General features: G+C 38.2%; 1 protein-coding gene across 3 annotated transcripts; it reads right to left on the bottom strand.

Annotated features, from left to right (window-relative positions):
- Window positions 1-1,197: 1,197 nt before the first annotated feature.
- LOC132204285 (glycine receptor subunit alpha-2-like) lies at window positions 1,198-26,532 on the bottom strand. Of its 3 annotated transcripts, none has more exons than XM_059632693.1 (8): window positions 25,675-26,532; window positions 17,995-18,087; window positions 15,566-15,943; window positions 15,372-15,454; window positions 10,602-10,837; window positions 5,009-5,169; window positions 4,855-4,954; window positions 1,198-4,784 (listed from the first exon to the last, which is right to left on the bottom strand). In XM_059632693.1, the coding sequence occupies exons 2-8, from the start codon at window positions 18,084-18,086 to the stop codon at window positions 4,614-4,616; spliced, it is 1,221 nt and encodes a 406-aa protein (XP_059488676.1). In that variant the 5' UTR covers window position 18,087; window positions 25,675-26,532; the 3' UTR covers window positions 1,198-4,613. The 3 variants fall into 3 exon arrangements, with proteins under 3 accessions (XP_059488676.1, XP_059488673.1, XP_059488675.1); XM_059632690.1 differs by having other exon boundaries at window positions 4,834-4,954; window positions 25,675-26,527; XM_059632692.1 differs by lacking the exon at window positions 25,675-26,532 and having other exon boundaries at window positions 4,834-4,954; window positions 17,995-25,287.
- Window positions 26,533-27,219: the final 687 nt, after the last annotated feature.

Raw genomic sequence — 27,219 nt, 5'->3', positions numbered from 1 at the left:
TGTCCTTGGACAGGAGGTCTTCAGGGTGAGCCGAAGGCATAGAGGGTGAGGGTCAGTCAATTGAGAATAAAGAATAAAGTGTAAACTAATTTAATAAGTAAGGCATTAATAGAATTATTCAAGGCGATAATCGAATAAGCTTTAGTCACCGTGCACTCAACGTGCCGAACCACGGAGGTTGGTTCCTTGACCCGGCACCAGCTATTAAGTAGTTAATAGCTGGGTTAATAAGCTGTGCAATTCGCACCGTGGTCCAGTTCCCTAGAGCTGGACCCAAAAGGTTGTCGCAACCTTGACCTTTGATCTACGCAAAAGTTGTCAACAGAAAAGTTGTCGGGCGTAAAAAGTTACGTCTGAAAGTGAAAAGATTATTAATAATTTCTCAATAGGAGCAAAGATATTCCATATTTTTTGTTTTTTGAAAAATCTGATTTCCCGGAAAAGCACCCCTTATTTTGACTTGAAAATTTGGTGAGCGAGGCCTCTTGACCACCCCAACAACATACTTGAAAATTGGAATGGCATGTTTTCAAGAAAAATTTTTAACATTTACCCTCAAATCTTTCCTGGACGCACCCTGGTGTCAATGGTAAAGCGTTAGACTGGATCAAGTCATTTTTACTAGAGCGAAAGCAGCTAGTTAAACTGAGAAGTTCTGAATGATAAGTGTGTAGAAGAAATAATTAAATCTAAGTTGCGTGAGAGTAACAGAGGTGTGCCGCAAGGTACATCTCTCGGTCCCTTTACTTACAGCGCATATTCGATTGACCTGCCCTTAATTGTTATAATTGCGATATTAGTTATTTTTGCCGATGACTCTACAATAATAGTGAAAGGTAAAACTGCCTCTGAGGTGAATGAAAAGACAATACAAGCAAACTCTGACATAGTGAAATATGCGAGTGATAATCACCTGAAATTTAATCCGAATAAGACTTTGGTAAGCGGCCCCTGGAATAATCTTCCAGACGCATTAAACCTGCCCAGTGCCCAGTGAAACAGTTTTCAAACTGAAAAATTTGGATGTGATAAGAATAAAAACCTAGTCAACCAAACGCTCACTGCGGCGGATGAGTTCTTTTTGATCTCGGAATTTGTAGTAAAATTCTAGCTAGTAGTTATGTCCCACAATTTTTTAAATAACAGTTTTTAACCATTGAATTGAAGCTATGTGATGTAACAATTTGACATATAAACAACAAAAATCATCATAATACGGTATTTTATTTTCGTTTTTAATTTTGCGAAGGAAAATTATTCATACATCTTATACATCATGGAATGTATTCACATATAATATCTCCCGTGTGACCCACTCACTTACAATTTTGTCAAATGAAACAAAGATCAGAGAAAAAAAGAAATTTACTCATTTACAAGCACTTTTTGTATTTTACATACTCCTCTTTAGTGTATTACTACTCGTGGGAAGTAACAAATTTCTTTAACAAGCCCACAAACTGAGGAAATCTTAACTCCAATCTAATATGTAATTTATTACACAAGCGCGACATGCAAAGGAGCGGATTTTCCTAGAAATAGACACGTCTGGACCGAAATAGGCACATACAACATCTCGCGTTTTCACAAAATCCTCAGGGTATGGACGCACAAATTTGCAGGCCTTCTGCTAAATGAATCGAAAACAAGGGCAAAAAATTTAATTTCCTGAAGAGAGGCCGCGCCGAACAAACTGGCGTTGGGCCAGGCCAATATACTGTTCACCGACCATTGCAAAGGCGCTTTTGTGCCGAAAACACTCTTGCCAGCTCTGATCCACCCCAAAAAACAATGCCCTACTGCATAACTGTGTACATTTATACATTATGCATTATAAAACATGGGCAAGTGCTTAGCATTAACCAATTTCAACAAATTATTCACAAGAAAAACAGCACTATGCAACTTGCCCACAACATAATCCGCGCATGCTCAGTCCACTTTAAATTTTCCATGATATACAATCCAAGAAATTATGTCATTAGGGCAACAAAAATGGATTAGCCATTCACAAAAATAGGGGGCGAGTCAGAAAATAAAGCCGCATTAGGGTGCTGGAAACGCAAAATTACGAATTTAAACGTAATTATCAATACAAAATTTATCCATGCAAGATGCAGCCAACCTCGCCGCACCAATTAAAGCATAAACAGTTCCATAAAAAGATCCGCGCTTAAGGGAGTGCGACAGACTAGAAATGTGTTCTACACATATGAAAGATGTTTTTCTTGCGCAGAAAAGAGTAATAAGAGCGATGGCTGGCGTTCAATATTGGAGAAGTAACTCGGCTCTAGACTCATGCAGACCACTATTTGTGAAATTTGGAGTTCTTACTGTCTATTCATATTGGAGTGTGTTAAGTTTGTGCGTAAATTTCCTGAAAAGTTTAAAATGAATCGTGATGTTCCAGGTGTTGTAGTGCGAACTACGCGTGCTACTGCATATGTTGAAACAGATTTATTTGTAAGGCCAAGCTCACTAAATTGTGTGAATGAAAGTCCTGAGATAATGATAGCACGAGTATACAACAAATTACCCAATGTATTGAAAGAAATAGCTGACTATGGCAACTTTGTTAAAAGTGTCAATGCTGAAGTGTCAACTCTATGATATATGAATGAATATTGGACATGTAAATTTGAATGCCTAAATTTGGAAGAGTGAGACTCAGCTGCAGGGTTTTCGGGGGTGGTTTTCCCCTGCAGTATTTGAGGAGGGTTAGTTAAAGGCTTGCCCACCCCCGTCGAGAAACTAATGGCGTGCGACACTTGATATTGATTAGTTGATTGATTAAACCTATTTATTATAATCATAATGACCTGTTGTAAAGGCAAAAAATTGGAGATGTGCTATATATGTCTAATGCAATAAATTTTAATCTAATCTAATGTAATGTGCATAAGTAACAACCAATGATATATTATAAATTTAATTCAAATGCAATGAAACTTTGTAAAAAATTTACAATTTGCCAAGCACTACTGGCTAGGACAGGAGTGTTTCACGAGAGCGACTGTCTGATCAGCGGCAGCAGCGGTAACGGTTTGATTTGACTTGAAAAAAAGAAAAAAATCACCTCCCCTCTAATTATGTGTTATTAGGAGCCATAAAAAGTTAGGGAGTGCAAGAGACTTGAAATGTGCATAAGTAACAACCAATGATATATTATAAATTTAATTCAAATGCAATGAAACTTTGTAAAAAATTTACAATTTGCCAAGCACTACTGGCTAGGACAGGAGTGTTTCACGAGAGCGACTGTCTGATCAGCGGCAGCAGCGGTAACGGTTTGATTTGACTTGAAAAAAAGAAAAAAATCACCTCCCCTCTAATTATGTGTTATTAGGAGCCATAAAAAGTTAGGGAGTGCAAGAGACTTGAAATGTGCATAAGTAACAACCAATGACATATTATAAATTTAATTCAAAGGCAAGATCTGTAGAGGCTTCTTAAGTCTCTGGGGTGAGAGACAAGATCACGTGACGAGTAACAGCCAATGACGTGCCATCGCGCGAATGCTGGGCGGCCGCAGCGGGTATAAAAACCCCGCTGCTGCCGCAGAGCAGTCAGTCGCTCTCCAGCTTTCCTTTTATTCTGTTTTTGCAGATGAAAGTACCAATTTTTTTATCTTTTATTTTGTGCTTTTGGGTTGATCTTTATTAAAAATCAAGCATCAATTTTTACGATTGTTCAGGTTGCGTCTTGATCAAAACCCCTTTTATGATATGCGTCTTTTACTTGAACAAGACGCGAGCCATTACTTGACTAGAGTCTCTTGGTCAAGATGCAAAATAAAAGCATTGCCTGCTGAACATAATCTAGGGCCACAATAAAAAATCACTCTTTATTGTTGTTTATTCTACTCAAGTCATACATGAAAAAAAATTGAATTGAAAAAAAATGAGCAGAAATGGTATCAGAAAGGTATTACAATTCCATGAAAATCTAGTTGCATACTGTAATTTAATTATTGTTTTTTGCTACAGAATTAATTGTGAAGATTCCCAATGAAATAAATAAATGTTGACCGCATATATGTTGATGACTGTTTTAGAATACATTTTCAAAAACTGGATTAATTTCTAGTTGTTTGTAGCAGAATGAATAAGATTTTACATAAAATAAAACTTTCGATTACATTAGTACATTACAATAGTAATTATTTAATTACTTTATTTCCTTTTTCAGAAAAAAATCTCAATATCAAATACATGAGCAGGATGTAGGATATATTTTTCCTGCAAAGTAAAAAAGAATCAACAATTCCAAAAAGGGTTTTTTTGAATCGTTGATTCTTTTGTAAAATATCAGTAACTGCCGAGCTTTTAATTAAAAAAACCACGCGCTCAGGCTCACGCACACATATACACGAATCAAATCATCCCTCTATTGTAAAAAGTAATACGTCGCAAATAAAATAAATATATTGAAAATAATAAAATATATCTTGTATATTGATAAACTCATTTTCAATTAAATAATCTGATCAAATTTATTTCACGGACTTTCTCAAAGAATATTATTGTTAGATCATCCTTCAAATTCCCAGCAACTATCCTCCTTTCAACCCATGCAATTATAAGGATTTATTTGAAATGCGACTTATTACTTATTTAAAGGAACTCGTAGAAGAGAATCCAGTAGCTGGCATTGAGAAGGAAGAAGAGCAGCGGGAATCCAACACGCGAGCAGCGGTCGATATTAAGGGCTCGCAGCTTGCACTTCTGGGCATGGGTCAGCTTGGGTATACCTGGCGGTTGTCCAGTTAGGATACGGGCGTTCTCCTAAGCGATAGAATTTAAAACCACACCCATTAATCGGTCAAAGGCCTACCTTGGCTGCTAATTCAAATACCTTGTCTGGCTCAGGCTTGGGCGCCGCCGGTTTGGGAGCGTCGTTGTCGCCGAGCACTATGTTCACCAAGCAATACTCCATCAGTGCCATGAATACAAAGCTTTTGTTGAAAGAAATCAAGATTAAGACATTTCTATAGAAGAAGAAAGTATACATAGTGCAGACGGACATGAAGGCATCCACGGCCTTAAGATACGAGACTGGTGGCAGAGAGGCCTGCGATTTTGCATGTTGCGTTGAAAGGGTCAGCAGAGAGGTCACTCCTAGAGTCACGCGCGCGGGGGCTGCCTCAGGCTTGATCCAGAATGAGACCCACTATAAAAATTATAATTCGCTAGCTTAGATTTAAAAAAATGTACATAAGATCAACATATACAAAATAATCTTTGGCATTAGTCCACCCTCGCTTAATTATTATTGGCGTGCAAGGACCCTTAAAAGAACTTATGATAAATAGGGCCGAAAGAGACTGCAGACTGAAAAATTACATTGCAGACCGAATTTATTTCCAAACATTTAGTCATAAAGACATGCAGAATCGATTGGCAATCTCAGAAAAATCTTGAAAATTTTCTTTGTGTTTAAAAACTTTAATATTATTTTAATTTTTCAATTCTTTCTCAAATATAAAAAAAAAAAATTCAGTTGTATATATACAACTGAACAGTATATATACTATTTGCAAAAAGAAAGAACATGTCTTTAGCCACAAATTTCTCAATAAGTTTTTCTTTCTAAAAAAATCACATCAAATGAGACTTTTGACTTTTCCTAACAAACAGTCGGCAAACGCTTCACGAAAAAGTCCCTAGAGAAGGGCCCGGCCTAACCGCAAGTCAAGTGCTCCTTGGATGACTTCAGAGCTCTGCTCTTTGATGGCTAAACGTGATAAACTTTTTGAAAAATGGCAGAGGACTAAAGTGTCCTGGGCCTCTCCTCATTCTTGTGCAGTCGATAGAGGGCGGCAGCAGAGAGATTTGGCACGCCGTATGCAGAAAAAGGAGCAAAGATATACCGCACTTTGGAATTCATTCTTACCTGCAGAACCTGCAGATTTCCCTGGTATCAATCAGGGACAAGATGGTAGAAAGGAATATCAAAAGAATTGCTCTGATTCGACCCGAGGTGTATAGACTGCATTGGAAATACACAGTGACTAAAATTAAAGAAATATTTCATGACACTGATGTTACTCTTGTCTTCCACTCCCTAAAACCAATAAATGTTTCTCAGACAACGCGACTAGCGCGAAATTTAAAACCAGCCCAGCAAAAGCGCCTCCAAGCTCTGCTCAAAGCACGGCGCAAGATTAAAATGACAGAGACATTCAGGCGGGGAGAGTTGATGATAAATTACAGAGTAGCTAAATGACACCAGAAAAGCCTGGGCCGAAGCCCGCAGCCGCCACGTTCAGCAACGGCGAGGCACCTCCACTACCACCACGACGCAAATCAGAAGAAGCGACACGACCACCACAACCACTACCACGAAAGACAGACAATAATGCGGAAGCACCTGAAGAAACTGACACGGTGCATAATAAGCCGCAGTCAGAAGCTACTCCTGCCTGCAATGGCTTCGACAGCAGCGCCTCCAACAAATTCCCAAAGCGCGGCGCAAGACACAAGTCGCGGCCAAACTCAGGAATATGAGTGCCAATGCCAAAACTCTGAGAGCGACAATGAGCAAGATGTAACGCCGAAGACTCGTCACTCTCCGCTCAAAGCAATAGTCAAGTCGCTCTTTAAGAAACCTGACGTTAAGAAAAAAAATCCAGAGAGCACAAGGGTGGCAACTCGGCATCATCATCATCGTCGTGCCCAAGCTCTCCAACGTCACAGAAACTGCGTAAAGCAAGTGCGGTGGCTATCAAATCAAAAAACGAGATGACCAGAAAGATGACCAAGAAGAAGTGACAATTACAAATTCCGCCAAAACCCACAAAAATTTGAGAATAATGCTATTAATGGTACAGGGTTTGCTCAAAGCCGAAAAATTTGCATCCTTTCAAAGAACATGTCAACAGCCTCAACAAAAAACCACACATCATCGCTCTCGGGGCGATTACTTTAGTATAAAAGGCTACAAAACAATTTAATTTTTTGGCAGGAAAGAGAAAAAAGATAAAAAATCATACGGAGGAGGTGCTGTTCTCGTCTCATCAAATGCTAATTTTAGCTACAAGAAGATTCCAACTTCTTCTATCGAAAATGAATTTGAGACGGCAGGGTGTGAAATTAAAATTAAGAAAACAACGTTGACGGTGCTTACTGTCTACCGACCACCCAACCACGGCACTATGAAGTCCTTCTTCGACAACCTGGAGAGTCTTGTGGAGCAAAATCTGGCACCAGAGAAGGAGATGATTGTTCTGGGGGATCTAAATATTAACCTGCTCCAGGACTCCGCCGAAAGCCGGAAACTAAATAGCACAATGAAAGGCTACGAGATGCACCTATTCAATAAAAATGCCCCAACACGAGAGACTGCTCACAGCAGCACACTCATTGACCACGCATTCACCTCCCTTCAGTGTGATGCTAGATTTGAAGTCAAAGAAGTCAATTTCTCCGACCACAACGCAGTGCACATCGAGTTTGAGGTTCGAGTAGAAGAAATGAAGGACTGGTTCGTCTTCTCAAGAAGCTATAATGATGAAAATTGGCGCTAGAGTACGTGGACAAACAGCGGTTGCTCGGCGTCCACATCACGAGGGAACTTCGGTGCGGCAGGTCCATATATATGGACATTGTGTGCAGCAAGGCGTCCCAATCTCTCTGCTTCGCGGCCCGTAACTTGCGCGGCTGCACCCCCCGTGTCAAACTAATTGCGTACCTCTCTGTCGTCAAGCCAATCATGACTTACGGTTTCCCTCCATGGCATACCCCACGCTGCAGAATCGGGCATTGCACTTCATCTACGGCCGCACCCTTCCACCACCAATCGAGCAGAGATTGCCCATTGACTGCCCATTGACACGCGCACCTCAGGTACACTAACCTCTATGTCTATTTCTTCAAAAAGAGCGGCGAGATTGACTTTAATGCGCGCGCCCGAATTATCATGTCGCTAGCTGCGAGGCGACGATAAAAAGCACTCCAGCCTCCAACGACCAACAATAAATTCGGCCGCAGCGCTTTTTCCTTCAGAATCGTCAAGCTCTGGGACGACCTGCCACCAGACCTTAAAGACTATCCCTCAAGCAATTTCCCTCCAACGGCAAAGTTAGAAAATTAAATGTTAAAATTATTAATCAACATTTAATTTTCTAACTTTGCCGCTAAATGTCGTAGAATTACAAATGACACTTTGCCAAATTTTTATTTTGTCGTGTGGATTCCAAATTCGTCAAAAATTTTAAAAATTCCAATAATAAGCCACTTTTTAAAATTGTCGGTGATTGAACGGATGTCATGAGTCATTGGAATGCTTTTGTGCAAGAAGGTGTAAAAATCACAAATATAGAAAAGGAGAAAAATTTTCACAAGAGCAGCCACCGCTCTAAGGTAGAGAAGCAGCAGCTCTACTTGGTGCTGTCACTGCTCTATGGTAGGGTTGCAATAGGCCTAAAAAAGAGCTGTGCCCGGTCAGCATCATCGGCCGGCATTGGCTCCAGTTTAGAGCTGTTACAGGCCTGTTGTTGGTTGGGTGCATGATTTTCAAATATTAATTTAATGTTAATTTTGTAACGAAAAAGAAGTTTACTATTGAAAGATTTTGCTAATTGCTTGGTACATTACACGGTGCCAAATCGGACCCCAGTTTGCTTTTACGCGTCCCGACTTTGTCCAAAAATTCTCAATTCTGCAACAAATATTCCAGTCGGATATATCAGACAAGATTACTTGAGTCATGACGACAAGAGTCTTTATGGAGGTGTTAAAATTATCCACTGGCACTTTTTTTTTAATCGGCCACACTTTTGGCAAGGGTCAACCGATTTGAATGAAATTTGGCAGGTCGGTTGCTCTTAGGGCGTAAACAAATAGTTTAGAAGGATTTTTGAAAATTCTCAAAATTGCCTATTTTACAGGGGCTCAAAGTTTCTGATTTTGAAAAATGGCGTTTTCAAAAATCGAAAATATCTCAGCTCCTGTTGCAGATAGCGCATAAGTTTATATAAGCAAAATTGTAGGTTATTAGACGCCCTACAACTTTTCTATAGTGACCAAGGTCGTAGGTCATACCTGAAGGTCATTTATTTTTAGCTCATTTTTTTCAGGCTCTACCAAAGTACCAAGACAATAAATTTTTTTGATTCCAAAATAGCCAAAAGTTGCTCCAGTTAGTAATAAACAACATATCAAAATTTGGTGAGACTTATTTTTTTCGTTTTTGAGATATTCCGGATCAAAGGGCAAAAAACGTGGTTTTCCGAGCGTTTTTTGTGCACAATTTATTTTAAACCTCCATAAGTTTTTTCCTGTTAGAGTTAGGATTAAATGTATTATGACAAAAAATAATTGCCTTTAATTTTTCTTGCAGATCATGTATCACACATGGTGATCAGGTCACAAAAGGGCATTGACCCCATGGTGACCTGTGACCTTTTTGAATTTTTTTACGTGTGTGACACATGGATGGAAAGAGGATGTCAGCAGGAACATTTTGGTACCCGGATTTTTGTTCTAGCATCAATAGATGTGAAGTTACATCTTGTTTTAAATAATTTATTCGTCGGATTCCAACTTTTGCTTCACAAAATCTATGATAACTTCACTTGTAATGATGCTAGAACAAAAATCCGGGTACCAAAATGTTCCTGCTGACATTCTCTTTCCATCCATGTGTCACACACGTAAAAAAATTCAAAAAGGTCACAGGTCACCATGGGGTCAATGCCCTTTTGTGACCTGATCACCATGTGTGATACATGATCTGCAAGAAAAATTAAAGGCAATTATTTTTTGTCATAATACATTTAATCCTAACTCTAACAGGAAAAAACTTATGGAGGTTTAAAATAAATTGTGCACAAAAAACGCTCGGAAAACCACGTTTTTTGCCCTTTGATCCGGAATATCTCAAAAACGAAAAAAATAAGTATCACCAAATTTTGATATGATGTTTATTACTAACTGGAGCAACTTTTGGCTATTTTGGAATCAAAAAAATTTATTGCCTTGGTACTTTGGTAGAGCCTGAAAAAAATGAGCTAAAAATAAATGACCTTCAGGTTTGACCTACGACCTTGGTCACTATAGAAAAGTTGTAGGGCGTCTAATTACCTACAATTTTGCTTATATAAACTTATGCGCTATCTGCAACAGGAGCTGAGATATTTTCGATTTTTGAAAACGCCATTTTTCAAAATCAGCAACTTTGAGCCCCTGTAAAATAGGCAATTTTGAGAATTTTCAAAAATCCTTCTAAACTATTTGTTTACGCCCTAAGAGCAACCGACCTGCCAAATTTCATTCAAATCGGTTGACCCTTGCCAAAAGTGTGGCCGATTAAAAAAAAAAGTGCCCCACTTGAATCACGATTTTGCCTAAACTAGAATAATATTTTTTAACATCAAAGATGGCTTTTCACGTCGGCAATGATGTTTTCTGTTGCTCTTATGACTTGAAACACGGGTGAAAAAACTTTATTTAAGCAGGATCAAGACGAAAAAATAAAATCCAAAAATAGTTCATCTCACAAAAATTTTCTACCTCTTTCATGAATTTCGAATCTTGCTGTTTTTACTTCATTTTGAATCATTATTCACCTTTTGGAATCTTTGATTCATTTTATATACTCACAGACATTATGACGATCAGGCAGGTTGGGACATAGGTGTGGAAAAGATAGTAGCCGAGACGTCTTTTTAGGATGAAAATAACTTCTAGGCAGGTAAAGTTTCCGGTCGAATAGACCTGCGTGCAGTCTGCAGTATTATTCTTGACCAACTGCAGCTGCGGCAACTCGATACTCTCATCGACTACCAATGGTACCTCAGGGTCCCACTGGAAAATCATATCATCCGTTGTATGCGACACTGAAACACAATAAAAACTGTTTTAAAAACAGCAAAAATTCTGGTTGTCAACGGTTCCTGCAGCAAATAATGAAAGAGCCATCGAACAGTGTGGCCGACCACATTATAGGCTCCGCTTTTTTGTATGGTGTACATTTTTTGTGCGTTGCAAAAAAGGGGAATAAACAAATAAAAAAATAATTATCGATGAATCCTTACGCTTTAAAATATATACTGAATCAGATGTGACAAAATTTTTGGGCTTGTTCCTTGCACACAATTTGAAGTGGACTCTGAGTATTCAGATTATGTGGTTGGGAAATTAAATAGTGCGGTTTTTTTGATTAAAAATTTGATGCATTCTGTTGACGAAAAGTACTTGAAAATGGTATATTTTGCTTATTGTCAGACAATTATGAGTTATGGCATTGTAATTTGGGGTTTGGGGAGGGTCGAATCAAGCGCTGGACGAGGTTTTTCTGGCGCAGTAAAAAGTGCTGAGAGCTCTTGCGGGTGAGCGCTATTGGCGCAGTACGGAGCCGCTTCGTTCTGCGCGGGTGCTTTTCGCTAGAATCGACTTTCTGCCTATAATAATAATAGTATAATAATAATAGTAATAATAATAATAATAATAAATTACCGGCCCATAAGCATGTCATCTCTAGTGGGAAAAACTTGTTCGTGACCGGCTTCAGCTGTTTTTTGAGGAAAATAAAGTTATTCCAGACAACCAGCACGGATTCAGAGTTAAAAGGTCATGCACAACCCTTTTATGTCAGACAGTGGACAGCTGGACAGCAATCGTGGATCAGAAAAGCGGCGCGCATGTCCATGCAGTCACCCTTGACTGGAAAAAAGCCTTCGACCGAGTACCATTTGATCGACTTTTGTCTAAACTGTCCCATTATGGCGTCAAAGGAAAAATTCTGCAATGGGTTGAATCATTTTTTGTCGGGGTAAACTCAGCACTTCCTCGAGCGGCCACTGATGGTGCTTGTTGCACCATTCGTGGCCGAAGCTGAGAGACAGACAGGGCATCAGGTGACAGAGCAGCAAGATTGATAGAGGAGTCGTTTATGTGTAGCCAAGTGGCACAGTTGCGTTTTGTAATATGTGCAAAGAAAAAGGCTAATTAAATAATAACAACCAACATTTTAAAGTAAGTAATTATCGTTTCAATCAATCCTAGCCACCCCGTACCAACGATGACCGATCGTTTCCCGACAACTGGCGCCCAACTAACAGCCCCCGAAACCCTCCACCCTACGCGCATCCTTGCTTAGCAACAAGCCACATTCGGCGGCCATTATTCCGGAGACAAGCCCCACGACTACCTATCATGACGACTTCTTTGCCCATTCTCTTCACTGGCCACTCTGAAGAAGAGTGTTCCAGTCGCCAAATGGCTCTCCTTCAGGAAGAATATCGTGCCCTGAAGGCCAAGTTGGGCCATGGCTCTGGCTAGGGGTTCCATCTTCCCCCTCCACCACCATTCCTTATTTTGTGAAACAAAATTACCAAAATTAACAAATACGCCTTGGAACCCAAAATCAAGCTAATCAACCCCTAACACTAATTCCCCTTCAATTCTTCCCCTTCCCCTACTGCTCAAATCCAATGGGCCCAATCCACCAAATTTTTAATGACAAATCCGGGTGTCTTTGAAATGACCCTCGCGATGGGTGAATCCGGACCCTTAGTGGCTTTCCTCATCGGCGAGTCGGGTGTTAATCCGCGCCCGACGCAACCCCGGAAGGCCCGGTATCTCCAAGCACCACCCTCCCGCGGAGTCAAATTGAAACCCATTGACGATTAGGCTTCATTCGAGGGGACGATGACCCCGTAAAAGGTCTCAAAAAAATGGTGGCACGGTTTCTGATCCCGATTCCAATCCCGCCAGCGGGGGCCCGGTATTTCTGACTCTCCCTCAAGCCTCATTGTCAAAGGAACACCTCAGTCAACCCAAAAAAAATAAAAATAAATAAATAATAATTTCTAGCCAAAAAAAAAAAAAAAACAGAAATCGAGTAGACAAAAAAAAATAGAGTAGAGCAAAATAGAGTAGAGCAAAATAGATTGAAGAAAAATTAGATTAGACTGGGAGAAATAGACAAATAGAAAAAAATGGGAGTAGAGTCGAAGCAAAAAGTAGCATAGAAAAACCTCGTTTAAATTGAAGTTTATTTTCGGAACCAATTTTAAATTTCCCCTAAACCCCGAAAAATGGGAAAAAAACCAAATACTAAAATTCTTCTCAGTTTCAGAATGCTCTTGAACCATGGTGCCTTGACCAACATCTAATTAACAAAAAAAATTCCAAAATACAGGAACCATATTGGCCTCTTCAAGGCGCCCCCATTCAATTTTAGAGGGTAAACCATGAGCATTTTCATCCCCTTTTACTTAGATTTAAACACTCGTCAACAAATTAAATTTAAACCAATCACACAATACACAAATAAAACACAAAACAATCAATCAAAATTCACGAACAAACTGTACTTTCGGCAAATCAAAAATTAAAATGTAACACAACACAAACAAATGCATGAAACAAATTAATTTTCAACTCGCTCAACTCATTGCTTTGCGCAAAAAATTGGAGTTCAGTCCTTCTCAATTTTGGTTCTCAAAACCACATTTCATCCCTCCACTACAAAAAAAAAATGCATCTCCAACTCGTAGGTATATCTGCTTCTGTTGTCCCGGGGGGGAAAAGCCAGTTTGCTATGGGGCCTCGTCCACCCCATTTAAGCAATGCCTGCCCTGGGTAGCAGCGGAAGTAGAGAAAACTGCTGAGAAACAACTCCTATTTCTTGCGCAACGCACCCCAAGAATTCGACAATTAAAATTTTAATGAGTAGCCAAGTGACACAGTTGCGTTTTGTAATATGTGCAAAGAAAAGGGCTAATTAATTAATAACAACCAACATTTTAAATTAAGTAATTATCGTTTCAATCAATCCTAGCCACCCCGTACCAACGATGACCGATCGTTTCCCGACATTTTGTAAGGCCGCACGCAGTTCGTGGTTTTTAACGGAGCTAAGTCAGAGCCGAAAGACGTGTTGTCCGGTGTCGTCCAAGGCAGTGTGCTGGGGCCGCTGCTTTTCAATGTGTATGTTGCCGACCTGCCAGGCGCCATCCGATCAAATCTCGTCCAGTACGCCGATGATGCCACCCTCTGGCGGGAAATTCAGTCGGCCGTCGACTATGTCCAGCTTCAGGACGACCTGGACGCCGTCAACGCTTGGTGCGCCGTAAATGGAATAGAGCTGAACGCGTCCAAGTGCCACATCCTCGACATAAGTCGCGCCAGAACGTTGCTTGAAACGCAGTACACCATCGGCGGCACCATCGTCAAGTACAGCAGCGTGGAGCGCATCCTTGGCGTGCACATCAGCAGAGACCTGCGGTGGAATACGCATACAGACATTGCACGCGGCAAGGCAGCCAAAGTTCTCTCCTTTGCGGCCCGCAACCTGCACGGCTGCACCCCGAGAGTGAAGCGGCTCGCTTATCAAACAATGGTAAAGCCACTCATGTTCTACGCCACCCCCGCATGGCATCCTTCCACCCAGAAAAATATTTTAAAATTTGAGAGAATTCAAAATAGGGCCCTTCGGTTTGTGTATGGGCGGCATATTTCCGAGGTGGCCAAGACCGAGCTGCTCTCCGTCCAGCAGCAGCTGAAGTACAACGACTTGACTTTCTTCCGAAAGTGTCTGGACGGAGACACCGACATGGACGCGATGGCGCGAATAAAGACTGGCCGAAAGATAAGAGACAGTAACAGTGTCGAAGAGCACCACCGGTTCATTCCTCCGAAAGTGCGCACCGACCTCAGCCTCTACTCATTTCCCTTTCGCCTCGCGTCCCAATGGAACTCCCTCCCTTCTGTGTTAAAATCGTGTGCGTCTAATAATTTCCCAAAATTGTGCAAAGAGCATGTTAAACAAATTTGAATTTTTTCCCCCCGTAGTTTAGGCTGCAGTGCGGCGAGTAATCGGGTATTTATCGCCTCTTGGTAATACGCGGTTATGAGGTTTCAGTGAGTTGTTCACTAGCACTGTGTGCCTATTTTTCTCCCAACCAATTTTTTCACAATTGATTGTATTGACTTGTTTGGAGAAAAATAAATTGAATTGAATAAAAGTCTACGGCTTTGTCCTCGTTGCAGAAAAATGTTTTTTATTAAAAAAAAAAAAAAAAAAACTGGCTCTACCAGTTTTGGTCACGGTCTGCTGCGGCCCTATTTCATAAGCAAGAAAAATACAAAGTATAATGAAAAACAACATTTTAACATAAAAAAATCAAAATCTTAAAAACTAATTAATTCAAGTACCAACCTATTTCATGAGCAAATGCGCTGCTCGTTGATTAAAATAAACTGACCCCAGTGTTTTTTATTCCAATTTTTATTGACTTGTTGTAACGAAAATTGGAGATGTACAACATATGTCTAATGCAATAAATTTTAATCTAATCTAATCTTATCTAATTGTAAAAATAATGCTTTTCACTTTTAATAATTAATAAAATCATTATTACTCACAGCTTTCCATTTGCAGCTTACACTCTTGTGTGTCATGAGGGTAGATGAGAAAATTCATTGCGCAAGAGAGCTTCAAAGTCAATCTGTTCAAAACAAATGTATAATTTAAGATTTCTTTTTATTTATTAAGCATCAGCCAAAAATGTATCATTTTAAAATAAATCTGGATTTTAGGATTTATTTTAGCTACGTACTTAACCATATATAGGATAGTCTTGTCCTTGTAGAGCCACATGTAGTGGTTGGGAATGGTCATGGTTTGGAAGGTGACTGCTTTAGCGTTTTTGAAGAACGAATCAGGACGCCACATGTTCTTCAACCAGTCGACCTCGAGCAGTCGGTACTCGGACGTCATGTTTTCTGGCAAACGAAGGCGGTGGTCTTTCCAGGTCTGCGCGAAGAAGATGTCCGCGGCGTACGTCATCGAGGTCTCATCAATAGAGTCCAGGCCCATGACTGTGACGTGGAAAAACACGGTGGTCGGTGCACCATCCTTCTTTGGTGGACGCATTTTGTCGTACAGCCGCGCGTCTTCTGGTAGGATTTCACTGAATTCTAAGCTGTAGCAATATCTGATGGCAGAATTTTAAATGCTTTTTAGCCACACATTTTTGAAAAGATAAAAAATAACATGCTTGTGCTCAGATTCGCAACCGAAACTGTCTTTTTTTCTGCCCAGAGGATTTTTCTTAGAGTGGCTATTGTTGAAATACGCAAACGAAATTATTCCTTTTGGTATAGAGCAAATCAAAGAAGCAATGAATTCTAAAAATTTTGTGTAATGAGCCATTCAAACAAGTCTCAAATTACTATTTTCAACAATCCGCAGACCATTTTAAAGTAAAGAAAAAAAAATTTTGATGTCAAATGGTTTTTAAACCGGTGAATTAAAAAATTTGAAAATTGGTGGCCATATATAAACTGATATTGTGCGTCTTTTGAGTAGGGACAGAGCACATTTCAATCCTTAGTCTTAGGTCTTATTGGTCTTTGGCATGGAATGTTGGCTACGAAAGGGTTAAGTTACCATATTTCATTAGCTACAATATAATTCCACTATTTTGTGTAATCATAAAAATATTTATTCCTTCAATTATAGGACCATTTTTATTAATGGCAATGTTAGAAAAATAATATACCGTTCCCAAAGTAGGATTTTTATTAAACTCGGTCATGATATTTGAATTAAGAAATCAAATTTAATTATATTATTATATGTTATATGTATGTATTTTCCAAACCCTGCTCGTCCCAAAATTTTGTTGGTACACTGCTGCCGTCAGAGCTTAATGTTAATAGTTTTTTTGCTGCTAGATAAGTCTTTATTTATCGTTGTTGTGTGTGTTACAAATGTCTTTTCAGTGTGGTGCTATTGAGTCAACTATTTTAAGTTTCGATAATATTTATTTAACTTTACATAAAATTACTTCCACTTGAGGTGTGGCCTACCGGTATAGTCATCGCTTTATAATCGGAATATCACGGTTCAAATCCAGCTGCAGGTACCAGCTACGGCAATCGGTATTTGTATTAAAGCCATGTTTGCCTCCTAAAATATATAGTCTGGAATATACTAGTTTTGTTCCAAATTTTGTCTGTGTTATAGTTAATGTAAGCAATATAATTATCTCAGTAATAAAATAATTATTTAAGTAATTAAAAAAAAACTGCGTTTTCCTGCAAATTTCTGGTCAGTAAAATTATTCTAGGTTCCTGAATGGATTTTGATGCTCAAAGGTTTACTTGAAAAAGTTTATCTTTTTCCCAACCTCCTTGCCAGGGGAAAAAAATAAAGGACAACTGACCCCAAAAGGTGACCTGCGGTCTGCTGGTACTTTAAAAAACCCAGGTGTTTTGTCGTGTCATAACTAAAACTAAGTGGGAATAAAAAAGAACTAAAAAAATCAAATAGGGAAAATTAAATTTTAATGAAAAAAAATGCAGAAATTAATGATACAAAGGAGTCAGTCAAAAGCTTCATACTACGACTTTGCCAGATATTTCCAGGGCAAGGAACCTTACGATTTTTCTCATTTCTGGCAAAATAACAGTAATCGTCCACACTAGGACAGCTGTTTCGGCCAATTCAGGTCTCGTCAGCTACACTGAGAACTGAGAAGACTGATACTGAACGGTGGCTGTGCTGGGTTATATCGCACCGCCTCCTGGCGTGCTGATTTTTTTGTCTGACTCTTCTATTGTTCTAGAAACGTCTGCGCTTGTAAATCGAAAAACACAAAGTAAAATAGCGGGCCCGTCCCGCAGTTTTGGGTTGAATTTTAGCACTCGAGGTGGATTTCATGAAAAATTGAAACCAGGTGAACCTCATTGCAAAGAAAAAATAAATGACAACTGACTCCAATTAATTTGTGCCTTTTTTTTTAAATTAAACTTTTCCCAATTTAATTTTGTTATTCTCTAACTTAGTTTTAGGCAAACGACAAAACTCCTAGGTTTCTTTAAGTATCAGCAGACCGCAGGTCGCATTATGGGTTTTTTTTCCTTTTTTTTCCATTGCAACGAGGTTCGCCCAGTTTCAATTTTTCTTGAAACCCCCCATGAGTCAATTAAATTGTAGTCATTTAATATAAAACATAGAAAAAAAAAGTGTATTGATATTTACCTGACATGGATGAGGATGATTAAGAAATTGAGTATGTTGGCATGTCCGGAAGCGCACAGCCCTTGACTAAATGAGGACATACCGCGAATCATCCTGCAAAGTTATTTATTTTATTACTATTCAACCTCGAAAATGACAAGGAAATTGTGAAGGAAGTAAAAGCTTTGAATTGAATTAGTACTGCAACACCAATTCCATGACTTAAACGAATTTCACCGTTTTGTACCTCGACTTATTTTAAATTTTATTATTGCTACTCGAAATTAATGGTTAATAAACTAAAGAATATTTGATATTGAAAAAAATATTAATGTTGTTTATTTGTTTAAATTGTAACATCACATATTGTTATTTATTTCAGAGGTTTTAAGTGCCAATTAAGCATATTATACAGCAAATATTTTAAATCGGCTCCCGCAACGAAATCACGTGGCACGTGAAGCTGCAGAAAGCGAGAATAGATTCAAGATATGTTTATTATGTTAAGAATTATATACCACATAATATACATAGTAATAACCACTTTAAAATAAGTCAATATTCGTTTGAAGAAGTTGACACTCGAGGAGATGATCATGGAAATGAAGATTCGGGCTTTTCCTCGTTGCAAAAAATTGGTTTTTATTCAAAAACAAACGGCTCTACCAGTTTCGGTCACGGTCTGCGACCCTATTTCATGAGCAAGAAAAAATACAAAAAATCAGCAAATTGAAAAAACACCACAGACCGTGACCGAAACTGGTAGAGCCGTTTGTTTTTGAATAAAGACAAATTTTTTGCAACGAGGAAAAGCCCGAATCTTCATTTCCAAGTCAATATTCATCATTATTTAAACGATAAAATTCGTTCAGGTCATAGAACTGATGTTCTAATACAAAAGCTTTCACCATTTTTACAAGAACCTCGTGATTTTCAAGGGCTTTTAAAGATTTCGGTAATGCCGGGTAATGCATTAAAAATTCTGGTGATCATGATTTCTGGGTTTTCAACATATTTCTCGAGCTTAACGTCTTTCACAACCAAATCATTACAGCAAAGGTTAGTCTAGTTACTCTCTTTGTATCTACACTATCACTATATTTCCGAAATAGGTTTCGGTTTTGCACTAGAAATTTTATACATTCAAGTATATACAATACAACGATGGCAGGGTCATTATATTATATTTAAAAAATGGCTCTAGCGGCCGGTACACTCTCTTTCAAAGGAGAGGGTCCTGTGCTTTAGCAAGTTGTTTGCTAGCGAAAAGCCATTTCTCCATTCACCCCCTTATTAACAGTATGTCTCTTTTAAAATGTATTTTCAGCTTTTTCTGTACTTTTTCTGTATAGGTTTTTTTGCTGTATTCATGATTCATGACTGTATCGAATGGGGAATAAATAAATAATGGTTAATTTACAAGTATCCAACGCTACATTAGATCTCCAGTAAGGAATGCCCGCCATAGATCTCAACGCTCTTTTCTGTGCTCTAAATACTTTTATTAAATGGCTGGAGCCCCCCCAAATTACAATTCCATACATTATATGACTTTGTACATGAGCTAAATATATCAACTTAATAATATTATCTGACACCTTGTATTTCAGTCTAGCTCATTCGAGCAATCATGACTATTCACATTATTTACATGTACACTGTATATTTCGTAGTCAGACATAGGCTCGAGATGTAATTTATAATGGTTCGCTCATGTTACTATTATCGGGCGGGATATGCGGGCTTACTGGCGTATTTTCAACAAACATATTATTGAGGTAATTTGATTTATTGTTTGATCCCTTAATTTTTTTATCATTATACTTCCGTACCTCATTATTTATACAATTTCCAACCTGGTATTTCATTATTTTTATTTTATTTTTAATTTCAGATTTTTGTTCAGGGTTTGTATAATTTTACTCTTTTGTGATAATTCTAATGCTTCTTTTCTCAGGTTTTTAGTTTGAGCAGATAAGTTTATTTTCCCGATTCGATACCCTTTCTGCTCATTTTTCCAATTTCAATTTTTTTTGTATGACTTGAGTAGAAAAAATAATAAATATAAGAGTAGCTCTTTTCACTGTTTTTTTCATTGGGAAGGAATCTTCAAAATAATTTGTTAATATACTCATAAATACTTCACTTTTCTTATCTACACTATTCTCATTATACACTGCACTCCAGTACTCATTTTGCAAAAAGTTAAATAATTTAACTGTTTGTGAAAAGGCTTATTAATTACAACGAACCTTTGAAAGTAAGTAAATATTGTGTCTATTAATTATATTTACCCTATAAATAATGCTTAAGAAAGTAAATAAGTAATTTAACATCCGGGAAGCCACTCGATTTCCCGACAACTGGCGCCCAAAATTTAAGTTTAATATTTTGAATTTATTTACGCGATTTTTCGCAGAGATTTGCTGCTGGGGATTTTTGGATATTTCCTTCTGTTGCTAACTGAATTCGAGTTTGAGGGTGATGGTGCTTTTATCTTCGGGGATGGAGTCGATGGGGCGGGCTGCTTACTCAGGTGGCGCACGGCCCTATAGGGCCGGCCTCCTTTCTCGGCAGCGATCGATAGTAGGAATCAGCCTCATTCATTGGATTCTTTCACGCGCGTGGAAAAAATCGAAGTCCTGGTAACACAAAAGGGTGAGAGATGCACGCTAATGGTGTCTCTTCACATCACGTGAGAGATGCCTCCACCATAGCCCTTAACGACTTTAAAATCCTGTAATCGTGCGCATGCGTATTTATTTATTTATTTATTTATTCTCCACTCGTAATTTTTCTCTTACGAACAAAAGCCCTAAGAAGTCAGAATTCAGTGTAACTTTTTGATTAATCTAATTTTTTTTATACATTTTTAAATTAGAAAAAAAAATAGAAAATATGAGTCCAGCCAATTGCCAAAGAAAAAGAAATTATCGGCTGGGGCTTATCAGACTAAAATGTTGCTGTTGTTTGTTTATTTGTTCACATTGTTGCAAATTCAGATTCAGATTCAGATTCAGATAATATTTATTCCGTATAGATCACGAGATAAATGCTACGTGTATGGGCATTTTCGGCATCCTCATGAAACGAGCTTTCCGCCGGTGTGCCGTTTTTGCTCCGAACGATCGTGTTCTTTTCAAAGCTTTGAGATACGACCAAGAACTGTTTTCAAATTTTGACCGTTTTCAAACGCGAATTTCTCCCAGAATTATAAATTGACACGCAATAATATGCACACCGTTAGAAAGCTCCAAAGCTCGTTTCTTCTACATTTAGAATCCTGGAGCTCGCACCATTCCTTTGCGTTTGCCCTATCTCTTTTTGACCAGGGTTGACGAGCGCTCTGAAAGAGCGCTCAAAAGAGCGGAGCGCGAGCGTCGATTTTTTTCATGCCGCGAGCGGGAGCGGGAGCGGGAGCGCGAGCGTTTTTTTCAAAAGAGCGCTGAAAAGAGCGCTCATTTACGCTCTTTTTGGGGACCATAAATTGGTAAAATATTGCTCGAAAAACATAGAGAATTTTTCATTTTCCAAATTTTCTAAAAATATTTGTATGAAACTCAATGGAAATAAGTATATTTTTAGATCATACATAAAATAGCAATGATTATAGAATTGTACGTTAAGAAATATTGAAGAAAACCAATCCAAATAACAATTTCATTTAAAAAATAGCGACCCCAGAAAAAGAGCGCTCGCGAGCGCTCTTTTGGGTAAAGAGCGCGAGCTTGAGCGCTCGCGTGAGGAAAAGTTGGAGAGCGCGAGCGGGAGCGCGAGCGCAATTTTCAGAAAAGAGCGTGAGCGCGAGCGTGCTTAAAATCAGCGCGCTCGTCAACCCTGTTCTTGTCATCCTTTTTAGCGTCGAATTTGATTGCGACTCGGTTGAACCCTGACCCGGATCACGCCAGATCGAAAAAATATTATGAGAAATTAATGAAAATGAAACATATTTTGGAAAATAAAAGTTAAAGAGTTGCGAAATAACTATTTAAAAGCCATAATTTAATTCCCACGGACACCAGAGATATAAAAGGGTTTGTTGGAAGAACTCCCATTTCATTTTCATGGTTTGGCAGCGGCAGGGAAACGTTTTAAGGACTTTGCGCTAAATTTTAATTAGAGACTATTCTGTATTTTAACAACAGAGACTTGGCTGAATAATTATGAGATTAAAAATTTTCCATTATTAGATTATAAATTAGCAGTTGGGTTTGGACGCGTTGAGCATATATATTATGTGAAGCGCGGCTGTTTTAATAAATAAGAATTTAGATTTAACTATTCCGGTTCTGTGTGAGGAGTTTTGCTTTGAGGCGGCTGCGACAATCGTACAGGTTGGGTCGCAGAAAATTTACTTCTTGGTGACCGACAAACCCAGAAAATAACAAGCGCTTTGATGAGTTTTTTGCTCATTTAGAGAACGCGTTAGTCACAATTCTCTCTGTTGTTAAAAAGAAAAAGGTGACTAAGATTTTTGTAGCCGGGGAATTTAATATAAATATGTTGCGACGAACGACAAAGGCAAGATTTTTGAAAAATTTGAGCTGCATCTCTCGAATGAAAATATGGTAACACGAATTTCGGGTACAAGCACGAAGTCGATTGATTTAATTTTTTCCGGTCCAGGTGAATTAGATGATTTCGAATGTGCAGCTAAGTCTAATATTTTCTCCGATCATGAGGGCGTACGTTTTTCAATGAAGCTGAATATTCCGCAGGAGCGTGATTAATATATTGAATCTCGCAATTTTTCGGATGATAGAATTGCTGAGTTTATAGGCTTCTTGGATTTGCAAAGCTGGCGTACTGTTGCGCTCTCAATCACGGTTGACGATAAATATGACGCTTTTCTGACAACTTTCTTGGACGGTATTAACAAATTTGTCCCCAAAAAAGTGAAACTTGTGAGAGCTAATAGAAAAAATAAAATAAAGCTGGTCAAAAAACGTCGCGATTTGATGGAAAAGAGTGTTGTTGTGAAGCGCATGCCTGCGTGGCATCCGCAGAAATTGCAGTTTAAAAGAGACCAATACGCATATAAGCAGCTGCAGGCGGAAATTAGAGCTTCTAACAATGCATTTATTTCCAATGCGTTGAATAGAACTGTTGCGGCGTGTTCTATTTTGAACGGTACTTTAGGCAATGATAAGTCCAGACGGCAAAATCCGCGCTCCTTTGCTTGTCGCGTTTGTATAATAATTTGCATGTATCTCTTCGATTGGCGTTGAGATTCCCTCAGTTTGTGGGCTTGTTAAAAAAGTTTGTTAGTTTTCACAAGTTCTGAGGAGGAATATATAAATTACAAAAATATCTTGTAAATATGTTAATTTCCTTTTTCCCCCTGCTGTACATGTTTCATTTGACATAATTGTAAATGGGTGGGTCGCACGGGAGACATTACATGTGATTACATTCCATAATACAATAAAGAAACAATAATAATTTAATATTGTGACTTTTTGGAAAGAAAAACTTGATAGGAAAGTTGTAGTTAAAGACATGTTCTTACTTTTCGCAACAGTACATATGACTGTAAAAAATTGAGAAAAATAAAAATTTAACTTTTTAGGCATGAAGAAAATTTTAAGATTTTTCTGAGATATCAAATCGATTATCGATTCAGCATGTCTTCATTATTCTATGACTAAAGTTTCGCAAATAGTTTGTAGTCCAAGCAGAGAATCTTGCGTGCTCTTGCTGGCATTTACTACACGGGAAATGGTACTTTGACTTGACTTGATGAAGCACTGGTATCTATAGAAAATACGAAATACTAACGGTGTTGTATTTGTTTATTCTTGAATGTATTCTTGAATATGCAACGATGGCACGGTCATGTTAAATATAATATCATGACCGTCCCATCGTTGTATATACTTGAATGTATAAAATTCTTAGTGCAAAACAGAAATCAATTTCGGAAATATAGTGATAGTGTAGATACGAGGAGAGTAGCTCGACATAATCAGACTAACCTTTGCTGCAACGATTTGGTTGTGAAAGAAGTTAAGCTCAAGAAATCTGTAGAAAACCCAGAAATTATGATCCCCAGAATCTTTAATGCATTACCTAAATCTTTAAAAGTCCTTGAAAATGACGAGGCTCTTGTAAAAATGGTGAAAGCTAGAACATCAATTCTATGACCTGAACGAATTTTATCGTTTAAATAGTAATGTATATTGACTTATTTTAAAAAGCTGTTATTGCTATGTATATTATGTGGTATATAATGCTTAACAAAATAAACAAATCTTGAATCTTAAGTTCCTAGTGAGAAATCGCCAAATGTTCAAAAAGTAAAGTACTGGTACTACAGATAACAGGAGAGTTACGCGACATAACCAGAATAATGTTAGTCGGGAAGATCTTGTTGAAGTCTCATGCAGACTGCAAATATCAAAAGACAGTCCTGCTGCTATGATACCGAGAATATTTAATGCCAGTGGCGAAACTCCTATGCGGAAATGTGGACGTTTCCACGGGCCCACTGACCGAAAGGGGCCCATTCAGACCTGATTTAGGCAACCCGTAAAAGATAAGTGTCAAGGCGTTACATACTTTACAGGGGCGTGGGCTCACGAAGGTCAAGTTATGTTATTAACGCATTAACAAAAAATATTAAATGCTGTAGTAATAATGACGAGCTTTTGAAAAAGTGTGCTAGAAAATCAGTTTTGCGACATGGGCGAATTTTCCACTCTAAATAATTAGTATAATCTCGTTTTTTTTACTTATTTTGCAAAAGCTTAAAACTATAAAATGTATAATTTAGCCTATATATCCAAATTAAGTATTCAAGTAGACAATGAATTTACTTGATGAATGCCATAGCTATTAGGGCTCTCTTTTGTGCACTTTTGTACGATTAATAAATTTGAATAACATACATAGTAATAACCGCTTTTTAAAATAGTCAATATATTTATATGGAATGGATGCAGTTTTTGAGAGAGCAAGAAGACAGCTTTTTATCAAAAGGCATTATGTGCCCGATGTCATTTGGCGTTTCCGTGGTCAGCCGCGCCGCGCGCTAATCACACACAATAAATCCAATGAATCTGTCTTTAGTTAGCTCATTCTTGTATAAGTAAGCGGGCAGCTCATGTACTTTAATTTGCTAGTAGATTTAAGATTTTGAGTAGTTATGTTACAAAAATTTGGTTTTTCAATTTTTCGTATTTTTCTTACTCATGAATTAGGGTCGCGGACCGCGGACCGTGACCGAAACTGGTTGTGCCGTTTTATTTTTTAATACAAATTTTTACAGCAAAAAAAACATCAAAACAAGCTTGATATCTTCACTTCCATGATCATGTCATTGAGTGTCAACTATCAATTTCTTTAAAAAATAATAATAATAAAATGAAAAATAATAATTATAATTAATCGATGATAGTAATTCAAATCATCAAACTCCTCCAAATACAAAGAACTGTAAGCATATAATTTTTGTATTATAAATATTAATTTAATTGACTTAATGCTCTGCCAAAAAGCATAGAGTGTTGTAATGAAGAGTTAAAAAAAATTAAAATTATATGTGACGGATAAACAGTTTTATGTCATGAGCAAACTATTCGCTTCAAAAAATTGATACTATTCCCTTATTGACTTGCAAAAGCTGTTTACTTTGTATACATTCGCTTATATCAAAATAAAATTAAACTTAGAATCTAAACGGCTGATGAAGACGGAACTTACCTGCAGTTTGCACGTTGAAGAAGTCAGTGTGCCGACGGGTCATGGAAGCTTGGTGCAAGGAGAAAAAAGGGGAGGCAGGTGCTGTCACCCCCCAAAGAGGCTCTGCGCAGCGCCCTAACGACTCCTCGTCTCACACGTTCAGCCTCTTGATATCTGTGACAATCATGGCAACGGCCGTAACAATATTTCTGGAGACGTTTCAACTCTTACATTTTTTTTAAAAGATTCAGTCAATATAATTTCCTTCTTTTCGGTTATAAAAATTTTTCGTCAGAAACTAATTTCAAATTACACTCTCACATGGGACCCTTTCGAAGTACGCTCTTCGTTCGCGCAGACAATAGCAACCAATAATACCGTGTACATAATGGTACTTGACGTGTTTGATATCCATCCCTCCGAGTAGGCAAAAGATGAGAACCAGATATAGCATGTGTATGCTCGTTACGTTCGCTTCCCCACATTATAGGGTGCAACCGTCGCTCTTTAATTTTTTTTTATACTCGGACTTATTGATTGAGCTCAAAATTCGAGCCAATTGTTTATTTTTGAACCCCAGCAAGACAAAGGTTAGCCCGGGGTCATTGCGGTTAGTTAGGTGAATTTTGTAAAACTCTAAATATGGGATTTTTACCTTGTGCCTGGCTTGATTGGGATATAACAGGCCATAACATCTACGCCATGCAAATTGCAAAAATAGTAACTGCCCCATTTGTGATAATTACAGCTATTTATGGGCCGCAAGCTAATTAGCTTGCGGCACAGAAATAGCTGACTATAGCAACTTTGTTAAAAGGGCTAAATATGTAATGCTGAAGTGCCAATTCTATGCTATGAATGAGTATTGGAGATGTAATTTTGAATGCTTAAATTTAACTGAGTGAGACTTTAGCAGCAGGGTTTCCGGGGGGGGGGGGGGGTTTCCCCTGCAGAGGAGGCTAAGTCACAAGTTTGCCCACCCCGCCAAATTATTAATGGCTTGCGAGCTCCTTCAATCTCTTGATGTTAAATTATAGATTTATTGGCTATACTAAATTAATACTATAAACACCTGTTGTAAAGGCAAATTGGAGATGTACTATTAAATGTCTAATACAATAAATTAGATTAGATTAGAGCTTCTCTAATCTAACAGAAAAGCAAAAGTTTTTCCAAATTTAACCTACACTCGCCGAACTGGAGCCGTAAACAGGAAATAAATGTATCAAAGAGTCACATATTCTTTACATGCAATTTTAAACTGAGAAACCGTTATTATTATTATTTATTCTTCTCGGTCTGTACAAAAATTTTTAAAATTGGAGAAAAAAAAGAGAAGAAAGGGTTTACAACTAGCAGATGTCTGCTAAAACGCCCGACATCAAAAGAGACACGGCCGCCGCGGTAAACCCACACTATCGAAAAAAAAAGAACGATATCACAAACACTTTAAAATCTTCAATCTTCAATTACTGCCACAAATGCTCCTTGCAAAGGGAGGGAAAATTGCTTGAGGGACAGTCTTTGAGGGCAGGTGGCAGGTCGTTCCAGGGCTTGACTATCCTG

Source organism: Neocloeon triangulifer, unplaced genomic scaffold (genome assembly GCF_031216515.1).
Source record: "Neocloeon triangulifer isolate White Clay Creek 2 clone unplaced genomic scaffold, ASM3121651v1 ptg000022l, whole genome shotgun sequence".
Taxonomy (NCBI): domain Eukaryota; kingdom Metazoa; phylum Arthropoda; class Insecta; order Ephemeroptera; family Baetidae; genus Neocloeon; species Neocloeon triangulifer.
Note: the sequence above shows the minus strand (reverse complement) of the source record. Positions and strands in the feature narration are given on the sequence as shown.

Bases quoted from the DNA above. Each gene is read 5' to 3' on its own strand.
- LOC132204285 (XM_059632690.1), bottom strand. From the start codon at position 18,086: ATGATTCGCGGTATGTCCTCATTTAGTCAAGGGCTGTGCGCTTCCGGA. The intron at 15,455-15,565 runs GTACGTAGCTAA...TGTTTTGAACAG, and splicing joins ACTATCCTATATATGGTTAA to ATTGACTTTGAAGCTCTCTT. The intron at 4,955-5,008 runs GTATACTTTCTT...TTTCAACAAAAG, and splicing joins TTCATGTCCGTCTGCACTAT to CTTTGTATTCATGGCACTGA.